General features: G+C 37.9%; 1 protein-coding gene across 3 annotated transcripts in view; it reads left to right on the top strand.

The window, feature by feature from the left end:
- LOC114654919 (aldo-keto reductase family 1 member B1-like) overlaps positions 1 to 27,523 on the top strand; it is a 227,614-nt gene that overhangs the window by 144,024 nt on the left and 56,067 nt on the right. For 2 of the 3 annotated variants that reach the window (XR_007935383.1, XM_028805780.2), the window contains exons 1-2: positions 18,476 to 18,676; positions 23,497 to 23,664. The exons of the other annotated variant lie outside the window; for it this stretch is intronic. Coding sequence is in view for 1 of the 2 variants with exons in the window: in XM_028805780.2 (XP_028661613.1) it covers positions 18,611 to 18,676; positions 23,497 to 23,664 (234 nt within the window). In the remaining variant the exon portion in view is untranslated. Of the gene's footprint in view, positions 1 to 18,475; positions 18,677 to 23,496; positions 23,665 to 27,523 lie in introns of those variants that run through there. 3 annotated transcript variants of the gene reach the window in all.

Genomic DNA, 27,523 nt, shown 5'->3' with positions numbered 1-27,523 from the left:
CGTGAACAGATGCAAAATTTTGGCAAACTTTTGATCATAACCCAATTTGTACATGTTCGGAAGCGTTCGTGACCTGAGGTTCTACTATATTTGTTTCAATCTTTAATTTGCACTAACATCTATGTATAAAATTATCTTTAATGGGTGTTATGTCAGTAAAATGAAGATGCTTGAATGTGTACAGACATGGACAAATTTGTTGGTACCCCACCATTAAAACTGAAGAACCCACAATTGTATCTGAAATAACTTGAAGCTGACAAAAGTAATTGGCACCCCATCATTGTTTGTTCCATAACAGAAATAAGATGTTGCTTTAGAATTTTGATTCAACTGAAAATATCAAGTATTAACACAAATTAAAATGGTATGGAGAAAAAGGATGGGACCCTTAAGTTAATATTTTGTTGCACACCTTTAGAGGCAACCACTGCAAACGAGTGATTCCTGGAGCTCTCAATGAGACTTCTACACCTTCCACAGTTACTTTGGTCCACACTTTCTGAGCAAACTGCCCAAGCTATGTCAGGTTTGAAGGGTGCCTTCTCTACACTGCATGGTTCAGTTCTTTCCAGAGATGTTCAATAGAATTCAAATCAGGTCTCAGAGAAAGCCACTTCTGAATAGTCCAATGTTTTGTTCTTAGCCATTCTTTTAGCTGTGTGTTTTGGGTCATTATCCTGCTGGATGATTAATGCATGACCTGTGACTGAGACAAAGCTTTCAAACACCAGGCAGTACATTTCACTCCAGAATGTCTCTTGAGATTTCATTCTTCCCTGCACAGATTCAAGGCATCCCGTGCCAGATGCAGCGTTGCAGCCACAAAACATAACCAAGCCTCCTCCATGTTTCACAGACAATATGGTGTTTTTTTGTTTGAAAGCTTCATTTTTTTGTCTGTGGACATAGAGCAGATGTGACTTGCTAAAAATCTCCAGTTTTGTGTCATCTGTCCAAAGGCATTGTGACTTGTCAGTATTCTACACTGGCTTCTTAACGTTTTTCTTTCAGCAGTGGAGTCATCCTGAGTCTTCTTCCATTGAGCCCACTGTCACTCAAAAAGCGACTGATGGTGTGATCAGACACTGATGGACCTTGACCTTGGAGTTCAGCTTGTAGCTCTTTGGAAGCTCTCCTTGGCCTTTTGTCTATGATTCTCACTATCCTTCTGCCTATTCAGTGGTCAGTTTTCCTTTTGGGACCTTGACCAGGGAGGTAGGCAACAGTTACATGGACATTGAACCTATTCATAATATTTGCAATTGTTGTCATTGGAACAACAAGCTGTGTGGAGATGTACTTATAGCCTTTGCCATTAACATGCTTGTCTATAATTTCCTTTCTGATTTCCATAGACAACTCTCTCTTTTGCTTTCTCTGGTCCTTATTCATTGTGGAACACACAATAATACCAAACAACAGAGTGACTGCTTTTCTCCATTTAAATAGGCAGAATGACTAATTGCATGATTGGACACGTATGATACTAATTAAAGAAAAGAACTAGTTTGAAAAATCTCTCAAAGCCAGTCATTTATTAACTTTTCTAAGGGTACCAACAAATGTGTCCAGGCCATTTTAGAATATGTTTGCAGAATAAGCAATACTTTATCTCTTTTCACAATTGCTTTGCCTTACTCTATGATGTATCAAAGGCATGGATATATACAGTATATATAAGGGACAAATGCTTTTTTCATTTCATCACTCTTTAAGAGGCATATATCATTTTTTTTCAATGAACTGTACAGGTACCACAAAATGTGTCCACAGAAGTAAGGATTCAATTCTTTTTATTTACTAAACTTTCAAGATGACCACAGGTGCATTAAGCCCCACAAGAAGGCACTTCACAATTTTCATTCACTGTCTCCAAATGCATTACTCTACAACTGGATCAGCAGACCATCCATATTGAAACCCATCTTACTGGAGCAGTTCTGGTCCATGGTGACAAAATAGGTCTTACATAATACAACTAATTATTGATGTGCACAACTATTTAGCTTATTATTATACTAGTAAAAGATTGCATAACACAACTGCTTTACCGATTTTTCTGTATAATTCCCCTGCCATGGTAGGTAAATTCACAACAGACATTTTTTGACTTCACCCAGCTTAGTGTATCTTAGTGTAAGATATACCTGTCAGCTCTTCACAATGCCTGCTTCATGACTTAGAAGAATAAAATCTTTCTACAAGTAAATGCCATTAAAAGATAACTATTTGTTATGGAATTTGCAGCTCAGCTCAAGATTTATTCGTTTAGAGATCTGCTAACTCTGAACAAAGAACAGACTATGACCAGAATCAGAGTCAGCAGCAACAGTGATTTACAGTTAGGTTCATAAGTATTTGGACAATGATACAATTTTCATAATTTGGGCTCTGTGTGCCACCACAATGGATTTGAAACAAAGCAATCAAGATGTGATTGAAGTGTAGACTTGCAGTTTTAATTTAAGGTGTTTAACAAAAATGTTGTATGAGCCATTTAGGAATGACAGACATTTTTATACATGCCCCCCCCCCCCCCCCCCCCCCCCCCATTTTCAAAAGTATTTAGATAAACTAAGATAATCATGAATATAACATTTTAAATACTTGGTTGAAAATTCTTTGCATTCAATGACTGCCTGAAGTCTGGGACTCATGGCCTTCTCCAAGTGCTGAGTTGCCACCCTGCTGATGCTTTGCCATTTCCTTACTACTGCTGTCTTCGGGGGCTGCTTGTTCATTGGACTTTCTGCCTTCAGTTTTTTCTTCAGCAAGTGAAATGCATGTCCAGTTGGGTTGAGGTCAGTTGATTGACTTGGTTATTGAAAAATATTGCACTTCTCTGCCTTGAAAAGCATTTGATTCAGTGTCACAGTATCCTTTGGCTCATTGTTGATCTGTACTGTGAAGCATCCCACTATCAGTCTTGCTGTATTTGTCTGAATCTGAGCAGACAGCATATTCCTGTACACTTCTGAAATCATCCTACTATTTTTGTCAGCAATTATATCATCAATTACCACCAGTGACTCACTTCCATTGACAGTCTCGCATGCCCATGCCATAACACCGCCTCCATGTTTCACAGATCGTGAGCCGTTCCTTCTCTTCTCCATATTCTTCTTATCCATCATTCTGGTACATATTGATTGTAATTTCATTTGTCCAAAGAAAACTGTTCCAAAACTTTACTGTATTCTTTAAATATCTTCTGGAAAAGTCCTTCCTATGCTTGAGGATTAAAAATAGTTTGCACCTTGAAGTAAACCCTTGTGATAAGAACGAGTCAAACACATCATAAAGATTTGGGGCAGCCACCCGTATATTTTTTTTCCCGGCTACAAAATTTGATTTAAAGTAGCATGATGTGCACAGAACAGAGTCTAGAACAGAACTGATTGCATGGAGACAAGATGGCAGTTTTAATTGATAAAACGGGAAATTACATCATTGGCGCCGGAACCAGAAGTGATGTCTTCATGACCGGAAGTGACGTCATCGTCTGTGCCTGAACCAAGTAGAATTTCCCAAGAATGGTCTGCAAGAGACTGAGAGAGACAGTTATCACACTCCGCTGCCCCTTGGTCTGGCGTATAATTACCATTTTAATAATAAATAATAATTCATTACATTTATATAGCGCTTTTCTCAGTACTCAAAGCGCTATCCACACAGGGAGGAACCGGGAAGCGAACCCACAATCTTCTTACTGCAAAGCAGCAGCACTACCACCTGTGAGGATATTTTGTAGTCCCTTTAACTGTTTCCCATGCGCACGGGTGTGACACCATTTGCATCTACTTGTGTGAAGTGTTCACTTTGATTGTAGACTTTGGCAATGACAGGTCTACCTCCCAGAGAGTGTTCTTGGTTTAGCTAAATGTCGTGAATTGGTTTTTCTTCAGCAAGGAAAGAATTCTGCAATCATCCAGAACAGTTGTCTTCTCTGATTATCCAGGCCTTCTGGAGTTGCTGAGCTCATCAGTGCGTTCCTTCTCTGAAAGAATGCACCAGATGGTTGATTTGACCACTCCTGGTGTTTCTGCTGTATCTCAGATTGATTTGTCTTGTTTTCTCTATCTAATGATGGCCTGCTTTTACTAACCTCATATTGAGAGTTAACAGTGACAGCTTCCAAATGTCACTACCAAATCAACTTCAGACCTTCTACCTGCTTAATAGTAAATGAAATAATATGGAACCTGTTCATACCTGGCTATGGAACAGTTTGTCAGTCAATTGTCCAAATACTTTTAAGCCCCTGAAAATGGGTGGACCGTGTATAAAAATGGCTGTCATTCCTAAGTGGTTCATACGATATTTCTGTTAAACTCTTTGAATTATTGCTGAAAGTCTAGACTTCAGTCATGTAATCATTTCTTCATTTCAAATATATTGAGTTGTAATATAGAGCCAAAATTCTGAAAATTGTGTCACTGTCCAAATACTTATGGACCTAGATGTAATCATAAATCATCTAATTTAGCAGAACTGCTCTATATCTCATATTCTAATTTAATTTTTGTTTTTAGTGGTTTCAACACTAAAAAATTAACTAGGGCCTTCTATATTTACTCATCAGCTGATGTAATTTCCTGCTCTTATGGCAACATGTTCAAGTCACTCTCATAAAAGGTGGTCTCCCAAAAGGAAGTATACTGCCAGAGCTCTTAAAATGTGTGACCAGTTGTGTAGAGAATAAGAGACCAGGAGGTGAAAACATAAATAAAGAACAGGCCAGAGTCAAAACAAGGAGATCAATTAATCAAGCCATCAGAACCAAAACACTAAGCAAGAATCATAGGCAAAAAGTTCAGAGCAAGAATTCAACAACCAATAAATAAAAAACACATCCTAAGTCTCGTTGGAATTTCCACAGTCTTGGATGATGCATCATATATAGTGCCAGTTAAAATATGGCCATTGCATGACATGACTTCTGCAACACACCTCCTGACCAGATCAAGACACGATGGCATTCATTTAGAGGGAAAATGTAAAGGAATAACAATAAATGTGGATTCTCTGAGTTAAAATGCTACTAGAAAACTATGAATGTAACAAAATGGTATTACAGCTATTGAAATGAAGATTTCTTCAATAACCACTTTCAATGATTTGTCTTAATCTACCATCAATGACTGACATTCAAGTTTAGCATTTTTAGTAAGAGTTTAATTAGAGTACTGTAACCTTTGCTATAATGTTGAATGAAGCTTTATGCTATCCTTTGTAATTATTAATTTGTTAATCATTAATCCTTGCTCTCTAAGGTCTTTTGAAATCTCTTTTTTTTATTTTGACTGATGGAATTTTCTTGCATTGAAGGGTTTGGTTTGCAATGCTTTCATCTGTAGTTTCTTCTTTCTGTCCTCTGCATTTAATGGTATGATTTCTTGTCTCAGTGCCTTTGAGGAGACAGCAGTGTAGAATTTTGATGATTAATAATCAATAAGAGACCCACCCAGCATGACACCATAATAATACCATCCGTCATCCTCATATTGTATTAGTTATCATATTGCTAAACACATAAAAATTATTCTATACCTGAGAATTTAATTTCTCATTGTGTAAAAGATGTCATTCTGAGTATGCTCTGGAAAATAGTCAAAGAATAAACACTATCGCTTTTACAAACAATACAATTTCTGAAAGAATTCTGGATATGTCTGATAATGTTGAGGTGACAGTAATAGGTAAAATTAAAAATAGCAAATATTTTGCTATTCAAGCAGACAAAAGCACAAATGTTGCTAATTCCGCTATTTTGCTTGTTAATGTGAGGCATATGAAAGGCATTAAAGTTGAAGAAAACCTTTTGCTTTGTTCTCCTCTGTCAGAGCATACAAGAGGTGAGGATATATGAAATGCTATTGACTGTTACTTTAAAGAAAAGTACATTACTTGGTCTAATTGTTGTGGACTATGCACTGACGGAGGCAAGTCTATGTCAGTTTGTTACTCTGGTCTTCACGCTCATTCCATTAAGGTTGCCCCCAACATAACCACTGCAGCATCCACAGGTAAAGCCTTGCATCTGTTCAGCTTCCTACTGAATTAAAAGTCAATCTTGATGAAGCTGTAAAAGTGGTTCATTTCATGAAGTCAAAGACCACGAACTTGAGGCTTTTGAAGGAACTGTGTGAGGAGATGATGAGTCTTCATCGTAACCTACTTCTTTATACAGAAGTAAGGTGGCTCTCTCATGGTAAAGTCCTTACCCGGCTGTTCCAACTTAGACGTATGCTCCAGCTTTTTTTTGAAGACCATCCCTTCCTACTTGCTTTAAAGTTACACGACTGTTATTGGCTTCAGAGTCTCGCAGACTTATCAGATATTTTCCTACAAATAAACAAACTAAATCTGGCACGTCAGAATAGCTTGGTAACAATCTTCAATGTTTCAGACAAAATTGAATCTATGGTTTAAAAAAAAGCTATATTTTTGGAGGACATGTATTGAAAAAGGCCAGCCTGATGTATTTAAAATTCTGTGCAATTTCTTTTCTGAGAATAAGTTGCACATTTGAAAAAGAATATATAAAATCAGCAAGATTATCAATAAACGAAAAAGATAAGTTTATCAAACGTATGAAGGATACCACTTTAAAAGCTAATTCAAATGTAAATTCCTTTTTAACTTTTGGGCAGACTCATCTATCTATCTATCTATCTATCTATCTATCTATCTATCTATCTATCTATCTATCTATCTATCTATCTATCTATCTATCAGTAGAGCATATGAACAGCTGACTGCTTACGTTTCTGTTGCCTGTAATACAATAAAAACTATATAGGCATTTTTTTTAAAAAAATGCAGTTTGTAAAACTTTGGCATCACCATAATTTGAAACATCTCATTAATTTCTTTTCCCTGGCAGCAACAGTCCATAATAACAATGAACAACATGTGATAGATCTGAGAAATGTTTTAATTAACAAATTAAGTAATACCTGGAGTTCCAAATTAAGTCATACCTGTAGTGATGCTTGAAACACTGAGTGGAAAGTCCATCAATATATTTCCTTAAAATCACCCTTTAATGTACCTTGCATCGCAAACTGGAATCAACCCTTGACGGGTCGTTGAATTATAACTGAACTGGTTGACAACCTCCAAAATAGCTTTCAACTCCCTTGCTATGAGATATGAAGAAGTTGAAATACTCATGCAGAACCCACGCACGCATGGGGAGAGGGTGTTGAGTGGACAAAAACAGCAGTCAGGTTGGGATTTACACCTGGGAGTGACAGTAACAATGGTGTCTCCAAAAACAAGCAGAGTTTGCACAAGATGTTCAATGAAAGACTGGGTGATCTGAAACTAACATTACTCCAGGGTTTCTCAGTGTAGCTATTCATTTTCAACAAATTAATTCTTTACCCTAAGCTTTAAAAAATGTACAGTGCTCTACTAAAACACGCATTAGACGTCTCATAAGATCACATGTTCATTGAAAATCGTTAAGTCCAATCAAATAGCTTATTATTTCACTTGTAGAGATGTGTGAAGTGAAGCCTCACGAAGCCCCCAAACATTTTCAAGCAACTGTGTCGGAAACTGAGTCAAGGCTTTGAAGCATCTGAGAAATGAGGCATTTGACATTCACCTCTCTAGTGACATCTCCTGGCCATTTATATTAACGTTACACAAAATCATAATAAAATTCAATGACATCTGTTAAACTTTAATTTTTCGATGCTGTGGATTGGTAACAAAGAGAAGTGTTTGTCAGTGGCTTCCAATGTCTGATGTCTAAAAAAAAATATAAATAAAAATATACAGGTAAATATAAAAACTAATGCTGACAGGTGGAATGTACCATATGACAAATAAGAGTTTTAATAAAACAAAAAGATGCCTCTTTCATAGAGCCCCTGCTCTTTTTATAAATATTCTCCTTTTACATTTTATCATTATTTACCTCCTTTTTGCTCGATCAGTTGCTGGATTGCTGCTGCTGCCATGCCACATGATCTGCATCCCGCTCTGCGCTTCGAACATTTAAAAGCCTGTACAGCAGCTGTCCTACTCTTTGTCTTTTATTTCCGGCCCCGGGCATGGTTAAATCTCTTGGCACTCTTGGTTAAGTCTCATCTCGTGGGACGTGAGTTCTTGATATTTTTTAGTTTATAATTTAAAAACAGAATAAGAATCTGAAAATCTAACAACATCACATTAAAGTTCGATAAATTCTGAAAAGAATGATACCAAACATATATATATAGGTATTAAAATAAGCCTGATTTAAAGCGTGACAAAAAACGTGACATAAAAATATCACATAAAATCGTAACACAAAATTGTTGCACTTTTAGGCTTAGGATTTTATATATAGAGAGTAGATTGATTCTGTTATTAGTATTATCAGATTTATAAAAGATGAGCATCAAAGGAACAGTGTAACTTAGGAAGCAATGAATTTACATAATCAGCAGGGTTTCCAGGGGTGGCATTTGGCAATGCAGCCACATCTTCCCAGGATAGCATCAGTGGGAAGACAAGCTCCTTTACCATGAGCCAGAAAGAAAGGGGTATGTATGGTGGTAGAATGAGCACTTGTGTTGTATGCCAACTCCACTTGGTAAAGGCTATTATCCCATATTCTCCTTTGGTGTAAAGATATTTGTCAAGGTGATCTGTGATGGACCGATTAGCTCTTTCTACCATTCCATCTGGCATGGCATGATATGAAAATGTCTTAGTTTTATGAATTACTAAACAACTGCATAAATCTTTGACTAGATCAGAGTCAAACTTGTGACCCTGATCCGTATGCAGGCTTTGTGGCACCCCATGGTCCTTAATATAATCTTCAAAGAGACACGTAGCAACTATGTCTTCTTGCTGATCTGGTAGTGCACAAAGACTGAGGAATTTACTACAAATAAATTATAATTGCTTTTTTTTGTGATAGGTAATTCTGTTATGTCAGTTGCAATTTTCTCAAATGACCGAACAGTGCAATGTTCTGCAGTAGAGCTTGCTCATATGGAATCCTAGGCCAAATAACCTCACATGTTGTCAGTGCTGTCACCACGAATTAATGTCTTTTAACATCAAGGGACAATAACAGCAGTAAACTGCCTGTTTCAATGTTTTTTGAGAATTAAAATGCCCTGAAAGTGAGCGACCATATAAACTCTTTAACATAGGATGGCATAAACTGTCTAGGACAACAACCTGTAAAATGCAATCACCATGAGGTGGTGGTACCCTGCAACACAAAATAGAATCAAGAATGGTAAGTCTATGAAATTCTTTCCATAGATAGTGAAGTGTGCCAGACACACCCTTAAGGTGATAGATAGGTCTTTGTCTTGCTGTTACCCACTTTATTACAGTTCTCAAAACAAGTTCCTCACTACTACAGCCTATTTCTTCTTGGAATTCAGATTGAATGATATTTTGAACTTGTACTGCATCTGGGAGAGTGGACTGGTCTGCTAAAGTGCTACATTTAGAATGTATAGTACCTACAGTAGTTGTGGTTGTCTCTGGCTGACTGATGATTAATTAAAATGCAATTGCTTTTAGTTGGGGAGTTCTTCAATGTCCGTCTGGACAGATTTAAACATAAAACATGTTTTGCTGTCCCTTGAGCCTCTGATAGGACAACGTGAAAGAGAATCAGGATTGCTGTGGCTGTTTTCTTCTCTGTATTCAACAGGCGTAAAGAATTATTTCCAGAGCCCATCTTGCTTGTCATCCGGTTAGGTCACCAATTTAAAAATATCTTTCTCCAGCCTAATAAGGGTTTGTGATCTGTTATAATTTTAAAAGGATGACTTGAAACGTATTGATGAAAATGGCCCACAATTCCCAGTCATATGTTAACCACCGTCTCTCAGCTTGTTTAAGTATATGACTCCTATAAGCTATCACAACCTCTGCTTTGTCACCATTATCTTGAGAGAGAACACAACCAATTGCAGTCTGAGAAGAATCTGTAAAAATCAAAAACTCGTGCCTGAAATCAGGGTCAGCCAAGCCCTTTGTGTGCGTTAATGTACTGTGGAAAGAATCAAATGTTGTCTGCGGTTGTTTCAGTCCACTAAAAAGGTTTTCCTTTCCGAGTGATGGTGTGCAGTGCAAAGGTTAAGAAGTATACACAAATCGGTATATAAAATGCCAATAATATGAACATAAACCAAGGAATGTTTGTACTTCTTTTGCATTTCTTGGAACAGGACAGTTTTTTACTTTCTCAATGTTTTTCCCATCCGGTTGAATTCTAGCTGCAGAAACAGTATGTACAAGAAATGTTACCTTCTTCTGAGCAAAGTCACATTTTGCCTACTGCAGCTTCAAATGTGCTACCATTAAACAATCAAATACTTCTTTCAAATGCTGAAGGTGTCAGAAAAACTTCTACTATAAATGATACTATTGTCCAAGTAAACCAAACATATTTTCCAAGACACACCACGCAAAACTAACTGCATCAGATGCTGAAATGCCAACCCCATTGGCAGCCCCTGAAACTGGTAAAGTCCTCGTCCAGTTGTAAAAGCTCTCTTTGCTTTATTTTGTTCCTCTAGCTGAACTTGCCAATATCCCGAGAAAAAGTCCATTGTACTAAAAACAGATGACTCTCCCAAAGCATTTAAAGTGTCATCTGTTCCGGCCAAAGGGTGGGCATCTTTTATGGTGACAGAGTTTAAGCCTCTGTAGTCCACACAAAAATGCCATGAGATTTCTTTTTTTTCTAACCATGACATCATGTAGTATGACCCATGGACTATGGCTGGGTTCCACATTTCTTTCGTCTAACATAGCATCAACTTGTGACTGGAATAAATCCTGCATTTGTTGAAAGGTACAATATGCTCTTTACCGAATGGGTGGCACATTACAAGTTGGAATCTTACATTTCACTATATTGGATAGTCTATGCGCATTGAGATAAGTATATCGATGTAAGACAACAATAAAGTATTTAACTGAAGCAACTCTTGAGGTGTCATATTTCCATGTCTAATGTTAAAAGGTAATATATTTGACTGTACACTTGAAGAAATCATATTGCATTCTGTGGAAGGTTCCTGTATGCCTAATTCATCTGAGATGGAAGAAAACTGGCTAATTAGTACACCAGGCTGAAGCACAATTGGAGTGTTTGTGGGGTTCACGACACAAAAAGGTGTAAATCCATTTTCAGCCAATGTGAGAGTCCGAGCAAAGACCAGAGTGCCATCTTCAAACTGGTAAGGTTCTAACATTCCTACATAAGAAGCAGGGAAACAAGTATTATTTACAGAAAGAACTAATGATGCATTATAAGTAATTTCACAGTTTGATGGAACTTAATTTTCACACTAACAAATGCAGTACAACTCACTGGGGCCAGCTCACTTGTTTTTGTAGAAGGAAATTTTTTTTATATTAGCATAAAAATAACAAATTAACATAAAGAGCCATAAAAAGTAACTAAAAGCTTCTAAAACATTAGATTAAGCATAAATTAGAATGCTAAGAAAATAAGATAGGTCAAGTAAATAGTTAACTAAAAAATCAGTCAGTTTGCATTATTTTTTAAACTTACAGCAGAATTGCTAGTGTGAGAAAGAACAAAAATGACCAGCTTAAGAACAGGATAAGAAGATTGAGAACATCTGTGTCCAAGGATAGGAAGCTAAAAGAACGATACCACAGAGAAAAAATGGCTCTGGAAGGCACGTAAAGAAACCAGCTGGATTGATGAATCAGCAGAAAGGCAACAAAAGACTTTTGCTGTAAGCAAGGTCACACTGATGCAATGTATGAAAGAAATATTAGTAAATTCAGACATTAGCAATAAATATAGTAGAATACATTAGAAATTAACTTTAGCATAGAAATTAAGGCAAACCAAGCATGCCAAGCAGATGATTAAATAAAGGCACATGCCATAGTTCAATTTTAATTAAAGCTTAAGCTTCAGGCCACCATTATAAAAAAGTTTGGAAGGCTTAGAAAAGGAAATGACGAGAGGAAACCCATATATGGAATCAAGGCGTTGGCCAGTTAAAGAAATAAGAAAAAACAAACTAGAAGTGAACAATAGACAGTGAAAATAACAGGGGGGGGGGGCAGCTGCAGGGTGAAGTCATTAGATAATAAGGGTTCCCATGGGAACTCAAGGTATCGGCCAGACAGGAGTAGAGGGGAGTCAGAGAAAATGAGCAAATGAGCTAATTTGAACGAGGTCGAGGTGATAAGAAAATGATATATAAGTTTTGGGTTTTGAACTGTTCGGGGCTCAGCTCAATTTGGCCATATTGGGTTGAGTCCTTGTTATTATTATGCTTATTTTATTGCAATAAAACTATAAACTCTGTTTGCCTATCCATTGACTCCTAATAGCCTTTATTTCAGGTAAAAAGCCTTCTGGTGACAATTTTTAGCCACGACATTTTCAACAATGGTATATGCTGGTTATGAAGATGAAACAATCTATTTCTTGCATAAAGTAAAGCATGATTTTGGCAGAGAAAATCCCATCTAAGAATGATGCTTTGGCTAATATTCCTAATCACTTGAACATCATGCTGCAAAACCTAGTCTAACTGTAATGCTCACAGTTCCAAGATGTCCAAACACTGCCATGTAACAGATTTTGATTGAATAGAACTGTTCAGCAAAGGGTGTTTATATAATGTTGAAAGTGAAAGTCTGGTGTTTTTTTACTAATTATAGCAAAATCAGAGCCACTGCCTAAAAGTATGTGTCTTTCATTGCCTTCCACAATGCCATTAATATATGCAACTAGGGGGCTTTGCCCCCTGCTCGCTTCACTCGTCAACCTCCAACCGGCCTGCACTACGTGCCAGCCACTTCACGATCTACGCTGCTCACATATGTGGATTTCACTTTCACCAAACAACAAATCTTTTAATTCTCATGGATACAGCTCTTTCACTGGGAAGAAACACTACTTTTCCCTGATGGCAACATGAATTAGACATATTCGATCTTTTTTCGCTGTTCCATTATTTCACTCAGTAATAATTTCCATTTGTTTGTGCTAATGCGATCTTTACTATCATTTTTTTGAGACTTTCTAATTTTAGTACTTTTATTATCTCTAATCTGCTCTGCATGTGTATCGCACCAACGTTTTTGAATTCTTTACGACGTTCTACTTTGTCATCTACTCTTTATCTTTTATTTCCGGTCCCTGACGTGGTTAAATCTCTTGGCACAAAGTCTCGTCTCACAAGACATAAAAGTATCTCTCTGAAAGAGTCACATTTCGTCCCAGGCTTAAAAGTCTCATCTCATCCTAAGCTAAAAAGTCTTGTCTTGAACCCAGGATTTTTTTTATTATAAATGAGAGATAAAAACTCCTGTACTTATATTATCCAGATCAGAAGCAAAACACTTACAAGCAACTAGATTTTCAACAGGAGGCACTATATTACCAACATGTTCTTGGTTATTTTGACAATATTGCTAAGGGCTTCTAAAGAAACAGCTGATGAGTTCCCCATGTCACCAGCTTCTAGTAGTTTTCTTTGTGGAAATCCTGCTGAGAATAACCTTCATTAAAAGAAACACACTTTCCAGTGCCTGCCAAAATATTCACTACAGTCTGGCAGCATATTATAGGATGTGAGAGACTATGGTCATTAGCATGATGATAAGTAGAAGGCTGATGAGCCCAATCAGAGTAGTCGGAGTGCATTTGCTCAAATGGTGCTACACAGCTCTCGTTACATTAAATTTGGAACTCCTGGTCCAGCCCAGCCATAAACCTAGTTAACTTCATGTTTCCTCAAAGTCTGGAAATACTTCCCTGCTTCCTAGTCGACAAAGGTGTGCAGCATAAACCTTAATTGCTTCTTAATGGCGTCTTTCAATGGAAACGCTTTCGGAAATTCGTTTTAGTCGCCCCATAATTGCACTGGGTGGCTTCTGGTAAGTTAACCCATGCAATAAAAAGAGATGGATCAAGTCACGTAGGGAGCTCCACGGCAAGCACTGCCTTCATATTAACGTCTGTCAACGCGATATTGAAATGCACACACAAATCTCTTAAATTATACATGGAAATACATACATTTACAGTGTCCATTTTAGGAAGTCGTAATTTTAAGTTTTTCCCCGTTACTATGCATTACCATTCTCAGTGTCATGTATTATTCATTACTGTTCATGTATTATTCTGGCTATCTAATCAAACATTTGAAAGGGAAATTGTATTAAACTGACTGTAACAGACTTGTCATTTTCTTAAAATGGCATAACTTCAGTGATATTGACAATTAAACAGGAAATCAAAAATCAAGAAGGCCTTGAGTTTGTGTGGACTGTGGTGTCATTTTTTCTGACTTCGTCTCAGTACTGAGGGTGCCTGCCATTATGCATTCTGTCCTAAATGAGAGCTCATGAGCTTTTTTGATATTCCCTAAGGCCTTGTCCTCACGGGCATTGAAATCTTGACTGCGCTCCAGGTGATCTAAGAGTTTAAGGTGCGTTTTGTAGTAGCGCTTAAAATCGCGTTCATTTGCCTCTGGTGAACTCCAACCACCTGCAGCCCAGATTGTAGGCCTAGTTATCTGTTCTTACCTTTGGTGTGCAGCTATCAGGCAGTCCAGAGTGATTTTAACTTGTGGGGTTTGAGGTTCATTATTTATTGGATTTGCGAAATATGGATCAGTTGGCTTTGTTAGACCTTAACATCACCTTCCTTGTGTTAAAAATCCTCCAGATAATGTCAACGTATGCACAGAAAATATCGCCACCGCCGCCACACTGGGTTCACCGTCTGACTGCATGGCGTGTGTGTAATCTATGAAGAAATGTGAAAAAGGAAAGCGGCTACGACACCATGCCTGTCAACCTATATGCGAGTCAGTGTTAAGCCCTTAAGAGCGGCTACTTGACACCTTGAAGTAAGCAAAAATGCAAACAGTACTCGCATATGCACTCACCCACCGGCCTTAATAATCCATAGTAGGTTTCGAATTCTCCATTATTATTATTTTGATGATAATGCATGTATGTATATATATATATATATATATATATATATATATATATATATACAGTAATCCCTCGCTACTTCGCGGTTCACTTTTCGCGGATTCACGACTTCGCGGGTTTTTACATATAAGTGATTGCCCGCCTATCGCGGAAGTTATGTTCCAGACCCATCAGCAACAGGAGAAAATCCGCGATATAGAAAGACCATATAAATAAACATTTGTTTAGTTTAAGCCTTAAAATACCCATCCCACATGCTTTAAACACATGTAAACTTATAAAACACACTTTGTTAACACATATGATATGTGGATGTCGGGCTAAGGATAGGAGTAACATCTCACTATTATAAAACATTTTAACTTCACGCAAGACAAGACAGTGAGACAGGAAAATAGGTGCTGTACAGGCTTTTAAATTATTGACACGCAGAGCGACAAGCAGCACAAAGCCAGCACAAAGTCCACTTCTCCTTAGCGTTCATTCAGCTCCCCACCCCCTTGACAATGCGAAGTGGCAGGAGCGTACTGCGCCTCCGGGGAGGGGGGTTTGAGCAAACGTGCGTTCAGCCCTCACACACCCCCACTCCTCCTCCTCCTTCCAAACGCGCAGAGCGACAAGCAGGCATTTTGGCAGAAGCAGCACAAAGTCCATTTCTGCTCAGCGTGAGTTCAGCTGCCCCCCTTCACAAAGCGAGTGCAGACACACTGACGTCTGATCGCTGCGTGCAGTGTGCAGTGTTGGTCTGCGGTGTTTAAGAATGTAGAAAGTGTTTAAGAGCATAGGAAGTGTTTATAAGAGTGTGGGAAAGGTTAACAAGAGAGTGAGAAAGGTTTATAAGAGTGTGGGAAGGGTTTATAAAGCCTTAAAATATGTATAAATAATAAAATAAATATAGGTCGCTACTTCGCGGATTTTCACCTATCGTGGGGGGCTCTGGAACGTAACCCCCGTGATAGGTGAGGGATGACTGTATAAATAAAATCATGGGACAGGTCATCCAGAACGTTAAATGAACGGCATGTAAATACAATACAGATGTGCTTTGCGCTCATCGGGATTTTGGCAGAAATTGACACCAGGAAAAAGCTGCATGCGACGTTTTTTTTTATGCCATCCCAACGTGCAATCGACCAAACACAAGTGGCGAAAGCCCGTGTGGACGGTCAAACAATGACCAAAAAAACGCTTGACGTTCAATCCGCGCTCACTTGTCGCTACTGACAGCAGAAGAACGCTCAGTTCAGACGTCCGTGTGGACAGAGTCTTAAGGCAATTGCTTCAAATTTTATTTATTAAAATATTTTGTCACTATTTTAATTTAATCATAATTATTTTAAACATATTACCCATGTTCATTCTCCATGTAGACTTGTAACGTTTGGTGAGAATTAACAAAAATTAACAAAACATATAGTAGTTATTGTGCGTTTTCTTGATAATCAACAAAAATCTGAAATGTTATGCTTTGTATTATATGTTTGGCGATGGAATTTTTTCAGTATACATTCGATTTATTACTCTTATGAAAGGTGTACATTATATTCTCCATTGCATTTGTTCCCAGTGTAATGTCTGCCAGTGTGGCTGATAGACTGAGGGACGGCAGACGAGCTCATGGGAGACAAGGCACCCCCTCACCCCTGCGCCCATGTTCTTGTTCCTATCTCGTGTTTTTTCTCATTATTACCATATTACTATTATTATTATTATTATTATTATTATTATTGAACACGTACTGTATGTTGAAGAGAAAAGTGTTCACTTGTTTTTTTATGTAAGATAAAAAGGACGGTAAAGCCTTGAATGAAACTCAGTGTTGATCGGTAACAAGTGACAGCAGATGCCTGCTTTGAGTACCTCGACAGGTAAGGAGCAGGAAAACGTTAAATGTGTCAGTGACTGAGACTGTGTGTCAAGATTATGGGTTAAGAACTCAGAAAGGATAACAGCTAGGTCTTTCATTAATTCTATCTACATCCATCCATTATCTAACACGCTATATCCTAACTACAGGGTGACGGGGGTCTGCTGGAGCCAATCCCAGCCAACACAGGGCGCAAGGCAAGAACAAACCCCAGGCAGGGCGCCAGCCCACCGCAGATTCTAATTACATAAATGATTTATTCTGCTGTCCTTCAGTCCGGACGACTTTTCATTTACTGTTCCCTCGCCAGCTTTTGACACGATGCAAGCAGAAGGCACTTTTGTTGCTGGCAAATTCAGACCCTTTTTTGAAATGTTGGGACCAGATGTGTTTATCCAGCTGCTCCATCTTGCGAGTAGTTGACTGAAATTTATGTCCAACTCTGTATAAATTCGTAAAGTTTCTTTACTCTTCTCTCAATAACGCATAAGTCCCGAGACTCTCACAAATTTAAGAAGACACTGTCGATGTCAATTGTCTTTCGGTCCTGTTTGAAAGACAATGGTAATTAGTTATTCAGCACACACTTTTATTTACATTTTAGAAAAAAAAAAAACATATTGCATATCAGTTAGTCAGTCATTTTCCAACCCGCTGTATCCTAACACAGGGTCTGCTGGAGCCAATCCCAGCCAACACTGGGCACAAGGCAGGAACAAATCTCAGGCAGGGCACCAGCCCACCGCAGGGCACACACACACTAGGGACAAATTACGATCGCCACTGCACCTAACCTGCATGTCTTTGGGAGGAAACCCATGGAGACACGGGAAGAACATGCAAACTCCACGCAGACAGGTCCTGAGAAGCGAACCCAGGTCTCCTTACTGCGAGGCAGCAGCGCTACCACTGCGCCACCGTGCCACTCCACATATCACTTAGAGATTAGAAAAATCGCTTCATACTATTTGTAAACCTTAACGTGAAGCGACTCTAAGCCTCAATTACATGATCGAGATGGATTTGAATAGGAGCCGGATTATTGCAATACGTACGCAAATATGCTCATCAAGTGGACATGACTCTACACCATGGAGGGGTGGCCCGCATGAATCTTTCATAATGTCTCTATTTGTTAACTTATAAATACAGAGATTTACAAAGTGTGGGAGCATGCGCTGATGGCGCGTTGTCCCTCCCACCGCAAGACGAACAACCTGCATTAATAATAATAATAATTCATTACATTTATATAGCGCTTTTCTTAGTACTCAAAGCGCTATCCACACAGGGAGGAACTGGGAAGTGAATCCACAATCTTCCACAGTCTCCTTACTGCAAAGCAGCAGCATTGGGACCTGAGTGCAGCGTGTAACACCACAGCACCACAAAGGAAGTGTGAGTTTTTTTTATGGTGGCTGGAGAGCCAATCCTGCCACCAACCCCTAAGTACTACATAATTTTTTTTAAACAATTCACCCACGAAGCAGCAGAGTTTGAAGGCAAAGCTACTTCTTTTATTTCTGAGCCAAGGAAGATCCGCAACTGCGACTGCCTGACAAAATCGGCTTCTGAGTGCGGCGATGTCAGTGACGTCATGGCGCTGGCGCATATCGAGATCACGTGACGGGTGCCTCGAAAGTGTTGACATTTCACTATCGACGGGCCGTTCACTATTCGCCTGCCTCCCCTGCTGGATCAACTTGCGCAGGAATTCACTCACGGCCGTTTAGACATAACTTTTTTAGTTGAAGTTTCTAGGGCATAATGGCCACTCACGTAGATTTGAGCACCGGAGCCAAGATGCCAATCATTGGTCTGGGAACATGGAAGGTAAGAATTACTGGTAAAAAGTCGTGCAAGTGACCTTAACATTGCACAACATCTGGCAAGAGCTGCACCTGACTAAAGGTTTCTGCATTAGAGATTTGTTTGACATTCAGACTTTGGGACTTAACATCTCCGAAACGTATATAGCAATTTCATTAAAACTAACTATTGAAAAAATCACGTTCTCACAATTTGTTTACGGTGTTTCCTTTTCCCGGATTCGTCCGCATTTTTTGGAAAAATCAAAAATAAGTTCCCAAAACGCAAAACAAGCCCTAATTTGGCCCAGAATGTGTGCAAAATACGCATAAAATCAGGATCAATGTAAAGAATACTAGTTGTCAATTTTGTAACATACTTTACATTTTCTTTGAACATTGCTGATTATTTTTAAATATCTTTTAAATAACGCATAACTTACACCAATGTAACGTCAACAGAGTAAAAACGAACACAGACATCAATCCAAAGTTGATTCTTTTGAAGATCCATGTCTAATGTCCATATTACAACTCATATTTTGCAAAAAAAAACATATTTTGCTTTTTGTTCAATCGAAGCCCCTTAAAGTCAAATGCAAAATACCCCCGGGTTTCTGCAGCCTGGCGCTAAAGGCTCGATTCTCAAACGGTAGGTATGCATTTCAACATAAAAGACCTCAATGATAACTGTGACATATAGAGATGCAATGGTCATTAATGGAAAAGAAATAACACTCTGTAGGACTGACACATCTGTCTAATTCCTTTTGGAAGCGTTAATTAGGAGTGATCTCTTGCTTTCACAGTCCTGATTTAATTTGTGATTTTTTTTTCTTTACTTTTAAAATTTAACAAAACTGAGCACGCTGATGATGGTATATTGGATTTGCAGTACAAAGTTCTCCAGAATCACGATATCATGCACTTTTCGCTTCAGTGGTACTTGATCTTGTGTATTTAGGATGCGAATGTTGTATTTCACTTTTAACAACCATGCCATATTAACTAAGCTATACATCCCAATATTATTTTTTGGTGTTTTGAGAGCCATTTTTGATTTTTACAAAAAATAGGGACAATTCTGGAAAAAAGGAACAAATTGTGGGAAAATTTGAAATTTTCCGTAGTTGGTTTTAATGACATTGCTATTTTCGTTTCGGAGATATGAAGCCTCAAAGTCCGAATGTCACGAATGTTGAACGTCAGGATAACTTTACTTCGGTCAGTGACCGTTGAAAGCTCAGAATAAAATGTGGCAGAGGGCGAGAGAAACAAAAAGCGGAGGCAAGATTACTAGGACAGCAAGCCATTTATTGACTTTTATAAAGCTTCCGGTTGAGTGGCATTATTATGTTATTAATGGAAAAATATCATAACCTCTGGCGTATAGGTTTAGAAAAACTAAGAGAAATACGTTTTTGTTTATACTCCTCTAATGGTTTACGTTAAGGTGCTAGGTGTCCAAGATTTTATTTTTCTCTGGAAATTATAGGGAAAACAAAATAACTTCGCATAATTTTAGAAGCTACTTACATATTAAAACCAAATCTACGCCTATACGAGTGCTAATTATTGGAAGCAAGTATCTTTATTACAAGTTGTCGCTCTTCTGACACCTGAGATCTGTGCCAATAAAGATTGCAAACCATCATCCAACTGCAGTTGGCACGTATTTTTAACTGGATACAGTTGATGGGGCCAAAATAGCAAAGTAGCTGAAAATGGATGTGCAAATATAACTAAATGTATAAGAATAAATATGCTTCTGAAAAATTCAATTACTTAATGAAAATGTAAAAATGGATTAGATGAATGATATTAAAGGTAATTGCCATCTTACAGATTACCGTACTTGATATTATTTTAAACATATGACATATTTATTTGTTCTGTGAATATACTGTATCTGTGTAATTGATTTGAAGAAGAAGGAAAAAAACTTTTCTCTGTGGTCCTTCATATTGATGGTTGATCTGATGTTACATTAAGTTTAATAGATTTATCAATTGTTAATAATTTAAGTTTATTAGTTATTGCACCTTTTCACTATCAACTTTTTTTACCTGTCCTGCTAAACTTTTTTTTTTGTTCTTTATTTTGCCTTATACAATTTTTTGTATTAGGAATTTGTTAGTTTTCGCATACCCCTTGGGGTTATAGCGCAGGGTCTGCCATTGTACAGTGCCCGTGGAGCAATTACAGGTTAAGGGTCTTGCTCAAGGGCCCAGCAGAGTAGGATCGCTTTTGGCAGTGACGGCAATTCGAACCGGTAACCTTCTGGATACCAGTGCAGATCCTTAGCCTCAGAGCCACCACTCCGCCAAACAGACCCTAGCCTAATGTTACTCAATTAAGTTTACTTCTTTTGTAAGTCGTTTTGGCTAAAAGTGTCTGCCAAGCAAATAATTGTAAATGTATCCATCCATTATCCAACCCGCTATATCCTAAATACAGGGTCACGGGGGTCTGCTGGAGCCAATCCCAGCCAACACAGGGAGCAAGGCAGGAAACAAACCCCGGGCATGGTGCCAGCCCACCGCAGGGCGCGCACACACACCAAGCACAATTTAGAACTGCCAATGCACCTAACCTGCATGTCTTTGGACTGTGGAAGGAAACCAGAGCACCCAGAGAAAACCCATGCAGACACAGGGAGAACATGCAAACTCCACGCAGGGAGGACCCGGGAAATAAACCCGGGTCTCCTAACTGCGAGGCAGCAGCACTACCCACTGCACCACTCTAAATGTAAATGTAAATATTTTTATTCATCTGCATTTTTAAAGTAAAAACTAATCAGCATTATGCAGTTCACTCTGAAAGTGTGACAGTCAGAGGCAGGGCTGTGGAGTTGGTACACAAAACCTTCAACTCCAACTCTGACTCAGTTTCCTCTATTTGTAATTAGACCATTCTAACCTGTTGCAGTTTGGGTTCAAAGGCTGTGGAGGCGTTGTTTTAGCTTACAAACACTTAGTAACATTAAACTTACACAATTAAAAAAGAATCTATATTTTTATCAAAAGCCTAGAAAAAATAGTTAAATCAGTATATGTGAAATTGGATATTGTAACACATTATATTATTATTTACATTTAGTCAGAGTCAGAGTCGGTAGATTTTTACTGACTGTGACTCCAGTAACACAATAACTGCTTCCGACTCCAACTCCACAGCCTTGGACAGAGGCCAGCGACCTTGTGAGCTTCTCCAAACTACATAACCCTGTTCCTTTATTCTGACTGAAATTTGAGAGAGAAGTAAATCACATGGTGTACTTCTTTCTCAGAAAATTTCCACACATTTGCTTTTTATTCTGTTGTAATAATTGTGCTTTATTTAGAGTTTAAAGGCATTTTTTTGTTACACAGCAAGGGTTACATATAAAAAATAAATGTGATGGTAATTGGGAATTACAAATTAAACTTCTGTTCAGAGTTGCTTTGAAATAAAATGCATTTTTGTGGTGTTTATCATATAGTATTTAATATTAAATTAACATATTTATTTCTTTCAGGACACACAAAACCTTTCTAATCCCATATAAAATAGTTTCCAGATGTATGAATAATAGTGCCATCAATTGCCAGGAATATTTATTTAAACAAAACGCTTGCTTTAAGCCATCCAAACCTATTTCTGGTTATTACCTTACAAATTACAGTTGTTTCCATGGCACTAATCAACAGCTATGTTTAACACAGGTGGTTTTCTAAATACAGTACATGGTGGGTGTTCTCGAGAGTCCTATCAAAGTAGCTGCATTTGGTCAGGTATAGGCCCCCGGAGGCTGGTTTGAGAAGGGATCCTGCAGTAGCAATATTTACATTATAGGATTTTGAGAAAACCTCCACCCTGATTATTGTTGAATAATTGCTGAACCATATCATTATTGGGTATTATATTTTTGTTATATTGTGTTATAGTTCTGTTTTTGACAGTTATTTTATCTGGACTGTATATTATTTGCACATAATTTGGATTTAAAGGGTTTTTTTAGGGATTTGTGAGTTTCTAACAAGATTGCTCAGTTGTAAAATCCTAAAAAATGTGTAGTTGGTATTATTGTCTGTTCAACTTGCTTATTTCATGGAAAAAAAAAAAGCAAATACGCACTATGTGAAAACTACTTGTTTGTAATGGTGAAGAGCACTCCCAGATGAATGCACAATCTATCGTAATACATATTTGTATATTCATATGGGCTTAGCAGATTACCTGCAAAGCATTAAATAACACATCTGTTAAAGTGATTTAACATACAACTTTTTGTGTTCACTTTTAACCTGTTGGTTGGTGGACCATACTGCTTGCAGTTAAATAAAGTGTTTTTTTTTTCTTTTATCTTTGTTAACATTTCTAAGACTTAGCCAATTTTGCACTGCTTGGATTGTAATCCTTCCATTTTGTTTAACTTACCAGTCCACTTAAGGTTGTAGGGAGCCAGTGTCTGTTCTGGCACCATATAGGGTTGGGGTGGAGATAAGAACTTGTCCTGGATAGGGTCATTTTAGAGTTAAATGGATGTAGGAAGAAAACACATGCAGATACGTGGAAAGCATACAGGCTTCATACAGGAATTGTCTCTGTTGGAGTTCAAACTTGGGACTTTTTATGTTATTTAATCACCCTGTGAGTGAATGATTTGTTCATCTATAAGTGGTATAGCTGACGCTCTAACTTGTTTAATTTGTTCTCGTCTACTCTGCAATGTTTTTTTCACCTTTAACAAGGACAGTTTGCATAGAGTGAAGTTCAAAAGGGGTCTCCATTGCTGAAATATATTACAATGTGTAATATTTAACTTTATCCATTATTGATTCATGCCTTTAATTATTCTAGTCTGTTCCTACCAAAGTCAAAGATGCCGTGAAAGTTTCCATTGACCTAGGATACCGCCACATCGATGGTGCATATATCTATAAAAATGAAAACGAGATTGGGGACGCCATTGCAGAGAAGATCAAAGAAGGAGTTGTAAAGAGGGAAGACCTCTTTGTTGTCAGCAAGGTATTGTTATGTCTTATATTGCTGCCGGGGAGATTTATTGTTATGGCCTTGTGATACTGATGATTTGTGAAAATATATACTGTACAGGAAGCATAAGTATTTCTTAAATTGCTTGCTGTGCTTGTTTGATGAAGTAAGTGGGATCATGGGATAGTACTCATTTTTTTTTCTTATTGATAAGTAGTCTTAATAAGTAATAATTAATAATTGTCTTTCACTTCTTTATGTCTAGTATGCTTAATGTACACATAGATACTGTGTTATGAGGTTTTTCTATTAAGGAGGGCAGAAGTTCTGAGGTATAGTGGTTATTCTGACTATTTAAGGTCCTGGGGAGCGGTGATGGGTTGAATGTTAATTAGTGCATTTAAGTTAGGATCACACTGTACTGTCCACACTTGATCATAACGTTATCAGTACAAACGAGTAGATTACTTTGCTACTTATTTTAAAATACCTGTAAATTCTGGAAGAAAAAATAGTAACCTGTATTAGAGAGTATTTTTCAGTAATAGTAACATAAGTATATGAAAACCACCTATGACATGCTGCAGTTTTTATTTTAAAATGTCATGTTTAATCTTTGCATCACCAGTAAAACCTGAACAAAAAATACCACACTTGTGTAATGTTCCCTGTTTAAAGTATACAGGCAGTCCCCGGGTTACGTACTAGATAGAGACTGTAGGTCTGTACTTAAGCTGAATTTGTATGTAAGTCGGAACAGGTACATTACTTTAATAAATGTTATTGTTGACCGACTGTAACCAAGTGCTCTGTCAATGAATGATGGAGTTTCACCTCTTTCTGACCTTTTTATTATTTCTACTTTATTTTCAATGGTGATGTTTTTTCTCTTCTTTACTGTAGCACCAGCACTTGCATCAGATTTGTGTTTCAGGGACATTCTTGAAGGGTGAAGACAAAAGGTTAAGATGAGCTCTTCTGTACAGCACTGTACACGCATTCACAACAGATTAGGCACCAGTCGTCAACAAGTCTGATGTATAGAGTGGTCCAGTTGTAATTATGCAATTTTCATTACGCTCTAACTTATTCAGTTTTTTACATTGAAAATCACCCGAAAAATCCATCGAGAAGTGTGCAAACTGACGACACGAAGAATCGTTTTCGCGCCGAACTGGAATCGTCCCCGCATAAATCAAAGTCATCCAGACGATCTGGATCTGCAGAATTAGAGCTGGACCACCCTGTACTGACAAGAAACAACTCCCTGCTATGTGCGTAACAGTACAAGCAGGCTTTTTATTGAGAATGAATGGGGGCAGCGAGCGGCGGTTCATCACCAGCCCACCTCACAGTCACCTCCACTATAGTATGCTGCCTACAGTGTCAGTCGCACCACCGCCCCCATTCAACACGCAGCCATCCGAGGCACACTACAATGCTACCCCCCACCTCCCCGTTCACCCTCAATGGCCTCCGTTCAGCCACAACAGGGTCACCACTTGCAGCATTACCAGCCGCCCACCTAGAACGAACAGGGCAGCTGTTTGTTGTGGGAGGGCAGTGAAACCGCTTGCCGCCGGGAGCCGCCCGACGGACACTACACCGCGCGAGCGGCGAAATCGACTCCCTCCAGCCTCCGTCCAGTCACCGCTTGCAGCGTCGCCGGGCCGAAGATGACGGAGCGGCAGTTACAGAGGCGCATGCGTCGCAGCTGCGGTCCAGTTCGTATGTCATTGGTCGGATGTCCGTAACCTGGGGACTACCTGTATTACAAGCAGCATTGAACCCTTGTAGAATAAAATTGTCAATGCATAGTTTGACTTACAGTGTTAATTGTGCAGCATTAATAATTAACAGCTGCTGAAAATTTTGAAATGACATATGTGAATTGCAATTGGAATAAAATAAAATTAGAGACTTGCTTCAAAAGTGCAACAAATTATAAAATAGCCCTTAAGTGAACAAAATATGAGGAAGTTTCATTTGTAAAATTAGATCTGCAAGATTTTAGGCGCTTGTATTGAGATTTATTGTGATGTTTATCAATTAATTTATTTATTTATTTGGCCGACATACAAAATCTGAGACACAATTGGTTACATTTCTTTTGTTTTTCCAGTTTGAGCACAGGCAGGTGAAGTGACTTGCTCAGGGTCACACTGTGTCAGTGGTGGGATGGGAACCCACATCCTCAGGATTTGAAGGCCAGAGTCTTAACCATTGCGCCACACTGCCTGTGTTTATTTATCAATATTTTAGCATATTTTTTAATTTATCAATATTTTAACATAATTTGTCATTTACTGTACATGTATATTATTTAAACATTTTAAGATGTCTTCATTTTATAATGTAAAGTATTGATAGAATTTACACTTAAATATAAAATATTAAAATACAGCATAACATAAATTTGGATAGCTTAGATCAGACATTCTGCTAAGAAGGGGTAAAATTAGCAGCAAGCATTTAGATCAGACTGATACAGAGCAGAGTGTGTGCAGGTATTCATTTTGAATAAATATATGTTTACTCAGTTTGATATGTGTTATTCTTCATGTTCCCAACCTGCTCATTCTCATTCAGTCATTACTTGTTTTTGTACAATTTGTTTTGTTTTCTAAGTATATGTCTGAATAAATGAGCTTTTCACATCATACTTTAAATGTTTTCTAAATAAACCGGATGTTGAATAATCTTTTGAAGCATTGTCTTGTTAGGTTGAAATGTTTCATATATGGACTTGTTTGAACCAAGCTTTTTATAGCTGGATGTAAACCTATTTGTATTGTAAACACAACTTCTGAGGCAATGAAAGTAATCACATTTGTTTATTTAGAATCTGGCTATTGTATTAACAGAATTTAAACAGCTGTTCTTGATGTGTCTGATGCAATAAAAAAGAAAGAATTTCATTTTGTCAAAAGAGATGACATTACAAGCATTACTGTATTTATGTCTATATTTAGGATAATACAGTATTGTTTTGCAAGAGATATGCTTTTAAACACAGAATGCAAGAAGTCAAGATAAGAATTTTTACAAGAGTAAATTGTTTAGATAGATAGATAGATAGATAGATAGATAGATAGATAGATAGATAGATAGATAGATAGATAGATAGATAGATAGATAGATCCTTTATTAGTTTGTATGGCTAGTCACTAAGCTGTTGCAATATATTATTAGTTTATCCACTTCTTGTGCATGACTTGTATCGTGCTCCAGGTTCAGTGTCTAAAAGAAGGTGTGGCATAGGGGGGAGGAATCTGGAGTCAGTGGTGAGTTTGGGGCCATTAAGGTATACCCAGCAGATGGAAGGGCCTAACACCTACTGGTTGGACCTTAACAGGTTTGGGAAGCCATTGTGGCAGTGAAACCCATGTCATGCTACTGTTTATATCCCTAACCCTGTTTTACCCTTCAAAGAAAAACCTAGGCTTACATCCTAATCCCAGACCTCAGAAATCAGTAAATATAAGAATCTATGCCATATTTATGGAAATTGGTTTTATCTTATTTATTTAAGAGCAATACAAAATGCAATGAAATATTGTCAAATAAAAACATTCTGAAATACAATAAGATAACATATTCACTATTTGTCTTATATCAGTTATGCTACAGTTAGGGTATAAGTAACAAAAAAGAAAGGTCTTACAGTCTAATAGCACTGACACATATATTCTGCCCTTCTTTTCTGTCTTCAGCATGGAATGACTGGCTCAGTCTATCCTCCAGCTTTTTTGCAACCCACATCTTAGACAGATGTGTTAATTTTCTCTAGTTTCCAGCATCCTTCAAATTCTGTACTGAGGCTAATTCTTTAATTATCTTCAGCTGAAAAAGTAACTTAAACTACAATAAGCTCATAAAGAAGGAACTTTTC

This window comes from Erpetoichthys calabaricus, chromosome 1, assembly GCF_900747795.2.
Source record: "Erpetoichthys calabaricus chromosome 1, fErpCal1.3, whole genome shotgun sequence".
In the NCBI taxonomy this organism is placed as follows: domain Eukaryota; kingdom Metazoa; phylum Chordata; class Cladistia; order Polypteriformes; family Polypteridae; genus Erpetoichthys; species Erpetoichthys calabaricus.
Note: the sequence above shows the minus strand (reverse complement) of the source record. Positions and strands in the feature narration are given on the sequence as shown.